This window comes from Dreissena polymorpha, chromosome 1, assembly GCF_020536995.1.
Source record: "Dreissena polymorpha isolate Duluth1 chromosome 1, UMN_Dpol_1.0, whole genome shotgun sequence".
Lineage (NCBI taxonomy): Eukaryota > Metazoa > Mollusca > Bivalvia > Myida > Dreissenidae > Dreissena > Dreissena polymorpha.
The window spans coordinates 134,599,601-134,612,441 of record NC_068355.1 but is presented as its reverse complement, the minus strand read 5'-3'; the positions used below and the strand labels follow the sequence as shown (position 1 = coordinate 134,612,441).

General features: G+C 35.6%; 1 protein-coding gene across 1 annotated transcript in view; it reads right to left on the bottom strand.

Moving 5' to 3' along the window:
- Window positions 1-12,841, bottom strand: part of LOC127850870 (MAP kinase-activating death domain protein-like) — a 137,422-nt gene that overhangs the window by 45,816 nt on the left and 78,765 nt on the right. Inside the window, exons 21-26 of the mRNA XM_052384223.1 lie at window positions 11,900-12,094; window positions 10,672-10,780; window positions 9,376-9,486; window positions 6,019-6,272; window positions 5,674-5,766; window positions 5,153-5,281 (exon numbers count right to left, since the gene is read on the bottom strand). Coding sequence (XP_052240183.1) covers window positions 5,153-5,281; window positions 5,674-5,766; window positions 6,019-6,272; window positions 9,376-9,486; window positions 10,672-10,780; window positions 11,900-12,094 — 891 coding nt within the window. The remainder of the gene's footprint in view (window positions 1-5,152; window positions 5,282-5,673; window positions 5,767-6,018; window positions 6,273-9,375; window positions 9,487-10,671; window positions 10,781-11,899; window positions 12,095-12,841) is intronic.

Genomic DNA, 12,841 nt, shown 5'->3' with positions numbered 1-12,841 from the left:
TTTGAACAGTGGTAGGCAAGTGTAACCTAAGTGGTAAAAATAATACACAAGGGACAAAATTGTCACAAAACCAGTTTTTCAGTTTGAAAAAAAGTATGATAAAGGGAGACAACTCAAACTGAACTGATTGTTCATAGTTACCCCCCTTCTTTCAAAATAAATATATTTTTAGTTGTGGCGACCTTGTCCTTGGAGATATTGACCTAATTCTTGTGTGTGACACACCATCTAATGATGGTGTACAAATGTGCCAAATGATTTTAAAATCTCACAATGAACGACAAAGTTATGGCCCAGACAAGCTTGTTCCGCCTGCCCGCCAGCCTGCCGACATTCGCCAATCTAATAACCAGTTTTTTCTTAAGAACCAATATTATTTGTCTGCATGAAATTTGTGGCTTAAAATAAGACTATTTTGTTAACACTTGAATTGGTTGATTTGCAATTTATGTGAATAATTTAAATGAGACATGGAGAAATTATTAATTATATCAATCATTTTGTTTTTGAAACACACAAGAAGGTTTAAATGTAAATTCTTGCTGACCCCTAAATAGTTATGAACAAGTATTAAACAGCAGTTATCAACAGGCACTTGCACTCAACTTTTTCTATAAAACAAAATATCGTTATGATGTTTTAACGACAAATACTGTTTTTTATCGTTATTAGAATTGATAACAAAATGCATGTGTAACATATTTTTTTTTTAAAGTTGCATTATTAGGCAAAAATGATTTAAAATGTTACTTGTTCATATTGATAAGCAACAATATACATGTATAACATTCATAGATAATTAAACCAACACCAATATACAAGTTTGGTCTTGTAACAGATACACATTCCTTCTATATAAAGAAGAAGAATATGTGTATTTCAGAGAAATAAATAGACATCAGCAAATTTTAACTTGAGGACTTGCATTATTTTTAATAATTGCAAAGCAATTATTCACAGAATTTTGTGTTTTTGAAAATAAGCATTAAATGTATTTATTAACTGAGATTTTTTTTATAAAACAAACATTATACATGCTGGGTTTCAAGCCCAGAACGTTAAGCAGCAAATCTAACATGCTCCAGTCTGCTTAACCCTTTACCACTTAGATACGTTTTTAACCCTTTACCACTTGTATAGGTATTTAACCCTTAACCACTTTGATACATATTTAACACTTTACCACAGCGTGTTAGTTATACACATATTATTGCTTAACCTTTACCACTTTGAGACGTATTTATCCCTTTACCACTCAGATAGGTATTTAACTCTTTACCACATAGATACATATTTTACCCTTTACCACTTAAATACGTATTTAACACTTTACAACTTATATACTAACAGCGTGTTAGTTATACATATATTTTTGAAACTGTCAAAGAATATTGTTTTTAACGGTATATTTAACTGATTACATTAAAAAAAAATTAACAAACCAATATATGTTATAATATGCTCATAAATACATTAGTTTTGGAATCGAAAATTGTATTTTTTTCCAATCTGTGAAATAGTCTTTTTAAATCCTCAACATATCAAATTATATTTTTAAAATGATTTTAACATGACAAATAATGGCTGTTAATAACTTTATTATTAATAATAACCAACATTTGCTGTCAATATCTATATTATTAATAATAACCAACATTACACACATTCATTAAGCCTGTTTTGTCCAAAACACGTCTTATTGGTAATTGCAAGACCTGACATTAGAATCTTAAATGCTGTTTTTAATATTTCACTTGTTGCACCTCATTTACTATATTAAATGCAAAACTGATGCCCTTTTTATTACTATCAAACACAAAAGTCTTGATTATTTATGATCATAAAAGACATATTTTTAATAAGATTGTTACGAAAAAATGGGAAAAAGATTAAAAGTTGTCAATGTTGGTTTTAATATTTGCATAATAATCTAAAGAGCATGAACTTTATTAATCACATTCCATAATTTTTGGCTGGACTTCTCAGGCAGAAAACTTTGCAGGTTATAAAAATATGATTATAAATTTGATCAATGTTTAAAAGAAACATCAATGTCAAGAAATTATGAAACAAAAGCGCCTGAAAGGCCCTAAGTCGCTCACCTGAGATTCAAAGGAACTGACCTGTTCTGTGCAGCCCAAGATGTCATTAGAACAATATGTTCTTACCAACTTTCATGACTAATGAACACCCTGGCAGCCACATTTTTCAACAGACCAGAACCATTTTCATACACATCCAAGATATCATTTAAACAAATATACTGACAAAGTTTCATGAAGATTCATAAGTCCATATAAAGAAAAATGCCCCGCTCACTGGTGGCCATGTTTTTCAAGCAAATGGAACCACTTTCGAACTTGTCCAAAAAATCATTGGGACAAATCTTCTGACAAAGTTTCATGATGATCGTACAATAAATATGGCTTCCAGAGTGTTAACAAGGTTTAACTATAGCTATATATGGAAAAATGCCACGCCCCCTTGGCAGCCATGTTTTTCCACCAACCGGAACCATTTTCGAACTCATCCAAGATATCATTGGGACAAATCATCTGACCAAGTTTCATGATGATCGGACAATAAATGTGGCCTCTAAAGTGTTAATAAGGTTTTACTAAAGCATGATATATAGCCATATTACGAAAAATGCCCCGCCCCATAGTGGCCATGTTTTTTAAGCAACCTTAACCATTTTTGAACTCATCCAAGATATCATTAGGACAAATCTTCTGACCAAGTTTCATGATGATCGGAAAATAAATGTGGCCTCAAGAGTGTTAACAAGGTTTTACTATAGCCATATTAGGAAAAATGCCCTGCCCCCTGGACGCCATGTTTTTCAACCAACCAGCATCATTTTTGAACTCGTCCAAGATATCATTGAGGTGAATCTTTTTACCAAGTTTCATGAAGATCGGACAATAAATGTGGCCTCTAGAGTGTTAACAAGGTTTTACTAAAGCATGATATATAGCCATATTAGGAAAAATGCCCCGCCCCCTAGTGGCTATGTTTTTTAAGCAACCTAAACCATTTTCGAACTCATCCAAGATATCATTAGGACAAATCTTCTGACCAAGTTTCATGAAGATCGGACAATGAATGTGGCCTCTAGAGTGTTAACAAGATTTTACTATAGCCATATAAGGAAAAATGCCCCGCCCCTTGGCAGCCATGTTTTTCAAGCAAACGTAACCATTTTCGAACTCATTCAAGATATCATTGAGACCAATCTTCTGACCAAATTTCATGAAGATTGGACAATAAATGTGCCCTCTAAAGTGTTCACAAGGTTTTACTATAGCCATATAAGGAAAAATGCCCCGCCCCTTGGCAGCCATGTTTTTCAAGCAAACGTAACCATTTTCGAACTCATCCAATATATAATTGAGACCTATCTTCGGACCAAATTTCATGAAGATTAGACAATAAATGTGGCCTCTAGAGTGTTAACAAGGTTTTCTATAGCCATATAAGAAAAACTTCCCCGCCCCCTGGCGGCCATGTTTTTTCACCAATCTGGACCATTTTCAAACTCGTCCGAGAAATCAATGAAACCAATGTTTTGACCAAGTTTCATGATGATTGGGCAAAAATTGTTACTTCTAGAGTGTTCACAAGGTTTCTCTATAGCCATTTAAGGAATACTGCCCCGCCCCCTGGCGGCCATGTTTTATAACGGACCGGAACCATTTTTGAACTCAACCAACATATCATTTAGAAAAACATTTTGACAAAGTAACAGGAAGATTGGGCATCAAATGTGACTTCTACAGTGTTCACAAGGTTTTTCTTTTTTTTACCTAGTGACCTAGTTTTTGACCCAGCATGACCTAGTTTCGAACTCAGTTGAAGCATCAATGGGACAAATGTTCTGACCAAATTTCATGAAGATCAGACAATAAATGTGGCCTCTAGATGTTCACAAGGCAAAATGTTGACGACGAATGACGCATGACGGATGACGCACGACAGATGACGCACGACGGACGACGGACAAAAAGCGATCACAAAAGCTCTCCATGAGCACAACCCATGAGCACATTGTGCTCAGGTGAGCTAAAAAGTGCAATAGAAAAAGATAATGACAACTAAAAGTTTTTTGTTAAGAAAAGCAATAAGAAATATGAAGACGTTAGAATAAAAATTTCAGATATTGATCACAGAATGTTTTGAATATCCTTTAGAGAATAATTCAAAGGAAGTTCTTCTGATCAATGCATTTTCTACTACCCATCATTCCTCTACATGTGCTTTCTAACACTTCATTATTGTAACATGATGGATAACATTTTGAATTTCCCAAGCTTTGGCTGAAAAGGTAAGATTTTGTTTTGATATAATTTTGTACCACTATAAAAATGTGACACACATTCCTACCCTTTACCACTTAGAAGCTTGGTGACACACACATTCCTCAACCCTTTACCACTTAGAACACATTCCTTAACACTTTACCACTTAGAAGTGTGACACACACATTCCTCAAACCTTTACCACTTAGAAGTGTGACACACACATGCCTCAACCCTTTACCACTTAGAAGTGTGACACACACATTCCTCAACCCTTTACCACTTAGAAGCCACACATTCCTTAACCCTTTACCACTTAGAAGCTAGGTGACACTCATTCCTTAACCCTTTACCACTTAGAAGCTAGGTGACACACATTCATCAACCCTTTACCACTTAGAAGCTAGGTGACACACATTCCTCAACCCTTTACCACTAAAAAGCTAGGTGACATTCCTCAACCCTTTACCACTTAGAAGCTAGGTGACACATATTCCTTAACCCTTTACCACTTAGAAGCTAGGTGAAAATGGCTATGTGAAAACAGCATAAAACCAGAACAGCCTGCCAGTAACTCGCAGTCTGTTCAGGTTTTATGCTGTTTGCTGCTCATCAGTATCAAAGGGTTGGAACCAAAAACTTGGGTCTAGTAAGAAAGGCCTTTAATTTAATATAACTTTCTAAGGGACTACAAACACGTCAAAATACATATCTAAGTGGTAAAGGGTTAAACAGAGCTGCATCATAATGTATTGACCAGGAAAACCACAATATCTCATGCGAGCTGGGAACAAAACACCGGGCTGTGTGTCTGGGTATGGGTATGGGTATGGGAGAAGAAAAAATCAACGAACCGAGACTATTTCACTTTCTGAGTCAGAAACAAAGCCCCGAATAGAGTGGTGGTTTATTGCGGACCGCCTTCTCTCCCCGCCACAGCGCACGACACTTTTGTCAGAGGCGACGCTTTTGAGGGTACTTGCCTGCTTAGAAGCAAAGTTTAAACCGCATTTGCAAACAGCATAAAACTAAAACAGCCTGCAAGTCACTCACAGGCTCTTCAGGTCTTATGGTGTATACTGTTCATCAATATTTTAGGGTTGGAAGTGAAGCCTTTAAAAGTTTATACATGTAAGAAAGGTCTTAAATTAAATTTGAATTTAAAGGGACTAAAAATGCATCAAACAGCTCATCTTAGGGGTAAAGGGTAAAGCTCTAGTTGGTCTCGTGCAAAATTTCGAGGAGTGACTCCTGTGCATCGCCAGAAGGGCAGAAAGTGTAAAACCTGATTTGCCAGTATGAACTGCACAGGCAAATCTGGGATGACACATTACGCAAATGCATAAAGCCCAGTTAAATGGTTATAAGTACTTGCCTCGGAAATCTCTGAATCAATGCTGCTGACTCGCTGGTCAATTTTACTCGTCTTCATGAGGCCCTTGTTCTTCACCATCTCCAGCATCACGTCCTGGTCAAATATTAACACAAAATTATGAGAAGTCAAATATTAACACAAAATTATAATAAGTCAAATATTAACACAAAATTATGATAAGTTAAATATTAACATAAAATAATCATGTATTTGATTTAAATTTGAAGAAATCATTGAAGAAAGAACTCTTATATATATATATATATAAAATACGAAAGAAGTCAATAGTACATCATAAAAATACCTCACTACTCATTCTTAAAAGATTACAAATAAACTAATTACCTGGTCAGCCGGTGGGGACTCTATGTGTAAGGGAGGCAACCCCTCGCTGCAGTGGTTCTTGTTGTCGTCAACAGAGCCCGTGATGACAATGTCACACTTGTGGGGGTGTGCGACAAGATTTCGGTTCATGTCTGGGGCGTGGTGGGTGGGGAAGGTGGCATTCCAAGGAAGCTTGTAGGGATTGTCATCCGCCACTGTGTTTCCCACCATCTCGATGTTTTCAAATTCGTCACCATTGACAATTACTGTTGAGCCTTAGGTCAAAACATTTAAGTTTAATAATATATATCTTTATCTTCAGCTTTTATATGAAAAGGACAGATCTACAATAATAATAATAATTTCTTATAAATAATCTATTTGGGCAGTGCTCTGTGAAAAGGGGGTTTAATGCACCAGGGTAAAGTCCGCACAGGCTAAACACAGATGACACTTTCCGCCTAAATTCGATTTTTGCCAAGAAAAGATTATATATATAATACCATACAAGAGGAAAGTGTAGTCTGTCTGCACAGGCTAATCTGCAGCCACACTTTACACACATGCATTAATCTCCTTTTTTACAGAGCATGGCCCAATTATTTAAAACGATACAAGAGGGATCATGTGTCAATGTCTAATTCAGTGTACCACTTGAAAAAGCAATATATGAAATTTTAATATTAACTAATGTAGTAAATTGCATTAATAACTTAACATGAATGACACGAGCAGTTTAATAAACAGGCTTTCTTTGCTTCAAGAGAAAGCAAACCTTTTACAATATTTTTAATGATAGAAAGCAGTGCAAAAAATTGACCAACATAAGTAGAAGTTTACTACAGGCAAACAAGCTAACAGATAAGCAACAAACTAAGCAGAACAAATCAAGCAATACATAACATTCACATGGGAAGAGAGAGTTATGAACATAAAATGCACACAGAATGTACTGGTCCACATTAAAAAATAGTGATGCCATTTATGTGTAAACAATCAAATTATAATAACACTGATGAAATTGAAGAAATTCAATAACATCATAATAAATGTTATAATCTTTAAAATGACTTTAACTAGAAATGTATCACAGACACAGATGCCCCATGACACAAGTTTAGACAAAGATGAATCTACTATGTATTCTACAGTTGACAAAACGACAAAGACATCATTAAGCCAAAGCTGGTTGCATCCAAAACTCCTTTCATTAAGATCATCAACACACAAAGGTTATTCAACTGTTAAAAGTATGAATAAAATCAACCATGCAGGTAAACACAAGTTCCATTCACAAAATTGGGAACTTTATATTTCATAGTGAAACAATGGTATAAATAGTAAAAAAAACACAGAAAAAAGGCCATAATCTAAAACAAAGCTAGTTGCAGCTTTAAAAGTTTGAACAAACAAGGGCTGTTTGTAAAACATGCATGCCCCCATATGGGCAGTCAGTTGTAGTGGCAGCCATTGTGTGATAACGTTTTTTGTCACTGTGACCTTGACCTTTGACCTAGTGACCTGAAAATCAATAGGGGTCATCTGCCAGTCATGATCAATGTACTTATGAAGTTTCATGATCCTAGGCGTGAGCATTCTTGAGTTATCATTCGGAAACCATTTTACTCTTTCGAGTCACTGTGACCTTGACCTTTGACCTAGTGACCTGAAAATCTATAGGGGTCATCTGCCAGTCATGATCAATGTCCCTATGAAGTTTCATGATCCTAGGCGTAAGCATTCTTGAGTTATCATCCGGACACCATTTTACTGTTTCAAGTCACTATGACCTTGACCTTTGACCTAGTGACCTGAAAATCTATAGGTGTCATCTGCCAGTCATGATCAATGTACCTATGAAGTTTCATCATCTTAGGCGTAAGCGTTCTTGAGTTATCATCCGGAAACCATTTTACAATTTCGATTCACTGTGACCTTGACCTTTGACCTAGTGACCTGAAAATCAATAGGGGTCATTTGCCAGTCATGATCAATGAACCTATGAAGTTTCATGACCCTAGGCGTAATTAGTCTTGAGTTATCATCCGGAAACCATCTGATGGGGACGGAGACCCCAGGACAACAGTACATAATATAATCTGCAAACGTGGTCCTAAACTGCATCCAAGAACGAGTCACTGAGACCTTGACCTTTGACCAAGTGACTTCAAAATCAATAGGGGTCATCTGCCAGTCATGATCAATGTACCTATGAAGTTTCATGATCCTAGGCCTAAGCGTTCTTGAGTTATCATCCGGTGGACGAACATACGGACGGACATACGGACGGACTGACGTGCAAAACAATATACCCCCTCTTCTTCGAAGGGGGGCATAAATATACCTAGCATGTATATTCCATAGTGGACCAAGAGATGTGTTTGTCAGAAGCGCAATGCCTCCTGTTGCGCCGCTTTGAAGCCATAAATTTTACCTTTGACCTTGAACGATGACCTTGACCTTTCACCACTCAAAATGTGCAGCTCCAGTAGATACAAATGCATGCCAAATATCAAGTTGCTATCTTCAATATTCAAAAGGTTATGACCAAACTTTAATGAAGATTAAAGTTTTAGGACAGAAAAATACAATGATATTTGACCTTTGACCTTGGAAGGATGACCTTGACCTTGACTTTTCACCACTCAAAATGTGCAGCTCAGTGAGATACACATGCATGCCAAATATGAAGTTGCTCTTTTCAATATTGCGTAAGTTATCAAACTTTAACCAAGGTTAAAGTTTTGGGACACACACAATGAATGAATGAATGAATGACAGACAGACAGACAGGCCAAAAACAATATACCCCCAATCGTTCGATCCGGGGGCATAAAAACAGACACAAGGCCAGAATTGTGCAAAAACTTGGTGCATTTAAAGTTCCTTCCTTAATATATAAGCCTTTTGGTGATTTAACTGTGAAAGTTTGAGCACGATTCATCCAGTAGTTGAAGAGGAGTTAAAAACAAGCAATTTCAGAAATCCCCAGTTTATGTTCAATAGTTAAAAAATTACAAAGAGCCAAAAGTCCACACATTAAGACTGTGAAGGTTGGAGTCAGATCCCCCCAAGAGTTAGAGATTGGAAAACACAAGCATAGGTATATACATTCGAACCAACAGACAGACTAGTGTTATGCTTACTGCCTCCCTATCCTTTTGGGGAAAAAAACAACACTTTTTAAAATTTATATTTCCTTTGGTATTTCAATGCTCCCAAAACTTGCAGCAAAACTCAATAATACCTCATTCAAAGATCAAAAAGAAAAAATATGCAAACCAAAACAATATTATTTCAAATGGATACGAGCATAAAAACTAGCATAAACAAATTAAAAGACCCTCTTTAATGATGCTTCATGTGTAGCAAGGTTACCTGCGTTTGCCCCAACGGATGGGTGTATGCTAGGATTATGTGGACCTCCATTGCAGGAAGAGTTGGTGATGTGAAACCCATTGAGAGAGGAGCTAACTGGCTGGGCGGATCCTGTGGGTTTGATTGACATATAATGCAGGATTGGTGACACACCCACAAAAAGGCAAAGCAACACACATTTTTGTTATGATTTTGGAGGTAAGAACTTATTTGATAATAGTGTGATGCACATGTGAGTATATTCAGTGTTTACATGCTGGTTTTTTTGAAGGTTTTATGTCAGGTTTTCCAACTTTACAAAAGCTACTGTAGTAACAGTAAAGAATTGAATTAAATAAATCTATCTTAGATAAAGGCAGTATATAATTTACTGATCATACCTCATGACGTTAACTATGTGTTCACCTATTTAACCATTTACCATGTAGATATGTATTTTGGCGTGTTTGTAGTCCCTTAGAAAGTTAAATTTAATTGATGACCTTTCTTACTAGATTCAAGTTTTAAAGGCTTTATTTCCAACCCTAATATACTGATGAGCAGCAAACAGCATAAAACCTGAACAGACTGTGAGTTACTTGCAGGCTGTTCAGGTTTTATGCTGTTTGCACATTGCAATTTTTACTTTGCCTCTGAGTGGGAAAGGGTTAAATTAGTAATACTGTATTATCTTAGCTTTTTCTACAGTCTTTAACTGACCATTGTGTGAAATTTTACAGAGGACAGTTTGTTCAAATTGTTAAGAGCACAAATCACAAAGGCTCAAGCAAAAATCTAGCTATAGCAACTGAAGCGTATTATCAAAGATTAGTAGTGGATCTTTTTTTTTATACAACTGGATATGATTTCTAATAACAACATGAAAAGGAAACAAAAAGAAAAGAAAAACAAAGAAAAAAGGAGAACATTTGTTTTGACATTAAGACAGAAGTTAAACACTTACTAAGAATTAAAAGTACTGATGTCATACATCTTATCTATGATTCGCGCAAGATTAAAAGTAGACTTCTTCGAAACATTCATAAGCAGTTATGGCAGAATCTAAACACATAGATAATAAAGCAATATGTTTTTAATCTTTTACGTACTAGTATTTAATAAAATACCATGTTAAATCAATAAAACATGAGTTAAGAATATACTTATCTTAAAATTCTCACGTTAGTCCCAATTATGCGAAAAATAAAAATGGGAAATTCACAAACTTTTGACAAATGTTTAAGCAGCAACAAAATAAAAACACAAACAAAAACTTACTAACTAAACAAGTCACAAGTTCACATTATAATTATTTACCAAGGGCAGCAACCATGTGTTCCTCATTCAAACTTTGGGATTCTGGATTCCTGGGTGAGTGCTCTCCCTTGATGGACAAGCTTTCCTGACTCCCGTACGGAGAGTTGAGCTACAAGGAGTTAGTCATCACATGCAAGGATGCAGAGCTCATTCACATACATACATTCTTTATTGTTATGTTTTCCCAACATCTGTCATATGTTTTTCAAAATAGACCCCAAGGAGGTACATTTTATTTCAACATTGCAGGAATAATATTGTCACACACAGAAGAATGACATCATATTCTTTATTTCATGACATCATCTAATTTTCTGCAATTTTCATGTGTATGTTAACCAAATCATGAAACAAAATAGGTTTAGAATTGGCATGAAAAGACAACCTGATGAATGCCAAAAATCAATGTTCAGGTTTTCTAAGCCTTGTTAAATTAACCTATCTGTGTTCAACACTAACCTATTATGAACTATTTACCTGGACCCGTATTCACCAACAAATTCTTTGACTTAAGTCTAAAATTAAAGAATAGTCTTGAAACTTTTTTGTCCCATGGCATAATACAGTTCAAAATTCCACTAATGACAAAATTATTCATTCTTTAAAATTATTTATGCAATAAGCAAAATTTTAAGCATGTATATATTGAAAACGCTTAATGTATTTTCTTGGTTCTAAGTCTATTCTTTACTCTTAAGTCTAAGATTTGGATGTTGAATACAACGCTTGTTTCTTTTAAAAGAGTGGCGTGCAAGCTTTGCAATCATGTAAGGCTGGGTTATAACAATAATGCACTCGTACCATTCAGTCCAGACTCGAGCAACCATTCTAAGTACAAATGCAGAATATTTGCATGCAATTAAGTCAATTATCTTAATGTCTGATTATAGTGTCAGTACAATCATCTAGCAAAAAAACAATTAAAGAAACAACCAATGTTTTCTTATATTTTTTACAAAATAATACCATTTGAGCTGCGTTCTTGGATAACTGGGCTTATAGCATGTGAGTAAAGTCTTGTGCCAGATTAGACTGTGCAGTTCACACAGGCTAATCAAGACAACACTTTCCAGCTTTATAGAATCATCCTTCTAAAGGAAATCTCTCCTAAACGAAAATCCAGTCAAGGCAGATAGTGTCATATGAGATCTGAAAGGACACTTCACAAACATGCATTAAGCCCAGTTTTCGCAGAATGCGGCTCATTTGTTTATTTCTTGGACCGTACCTCAGGAGTGATGGATGCATCGCTCTTGTTACTGCTTGAGTTTTCCCTGGCCCAGTGGTGCGTGTGAGCTATCTCAAGGACCATGAAGGCGCTGGCCATTCCTCCGATACCATAGTTCTGGAATGTGGTCTCTAGGCCATGCACGTACGCTTTCAGCAAAGACAGCATACCCTTATATACAGCTTTAGAGATTGGCTGAAAATGCATGGCAATGACAGCTAAGGAATTTATTAGTGGCTGAAACGACATATGTATGTTATTCATTTGAGATTGGCTGAAAAAGCAAGTTATAGCTTAGGCCTATTAGCTTAGCTTTCAATATTGTCTGAAACTTAAATTATATGACCATTCCACACATGAAAATCTGGGATAACTCTTTCTGCCTAGACAGGTTTTTGTTTTGAAGACTTCCTTAAAATTTGATAATGAATAACAGCAAAAGGTGTTGTCCCTGATTAAGAAAGAATTCTCTATGATTAGCCTGTCCAGGTAACACAGGCTAATGTGGAACAATATTTTAAGCACATTCATTAAGCCCTGTTTCCCACATTGGGACTCATAAGTGGTGGCATTTGAGAGCTTTATAAAAGGCTTTGAATTTGAAGCACAGATTGGTTCAAAATAAAACACCTAAATTTGATTTTGATTTATTAAGTGCAAATTGTGCGGATTAAAACTCACAGTTATAAACGAATAAAAAACAGTCACTTATAAATATAAAATAACATAGAAGTCAACACTTCATCATAAAAATCCCTCGCTCAATTCTTAAAGATTACAAATAACCAAAACTTAGGAACAGAAAGAGTAATCTTCCATATCCCCCCATCAATAAGTCAAAATTCATAAAGAAACAGTTAGTGCACTAATATTTTCAATACCTTAATCATCACAAAGTAAGAGTTATTGCCCTTATCACATCCTCAATAGTTATACCAATCA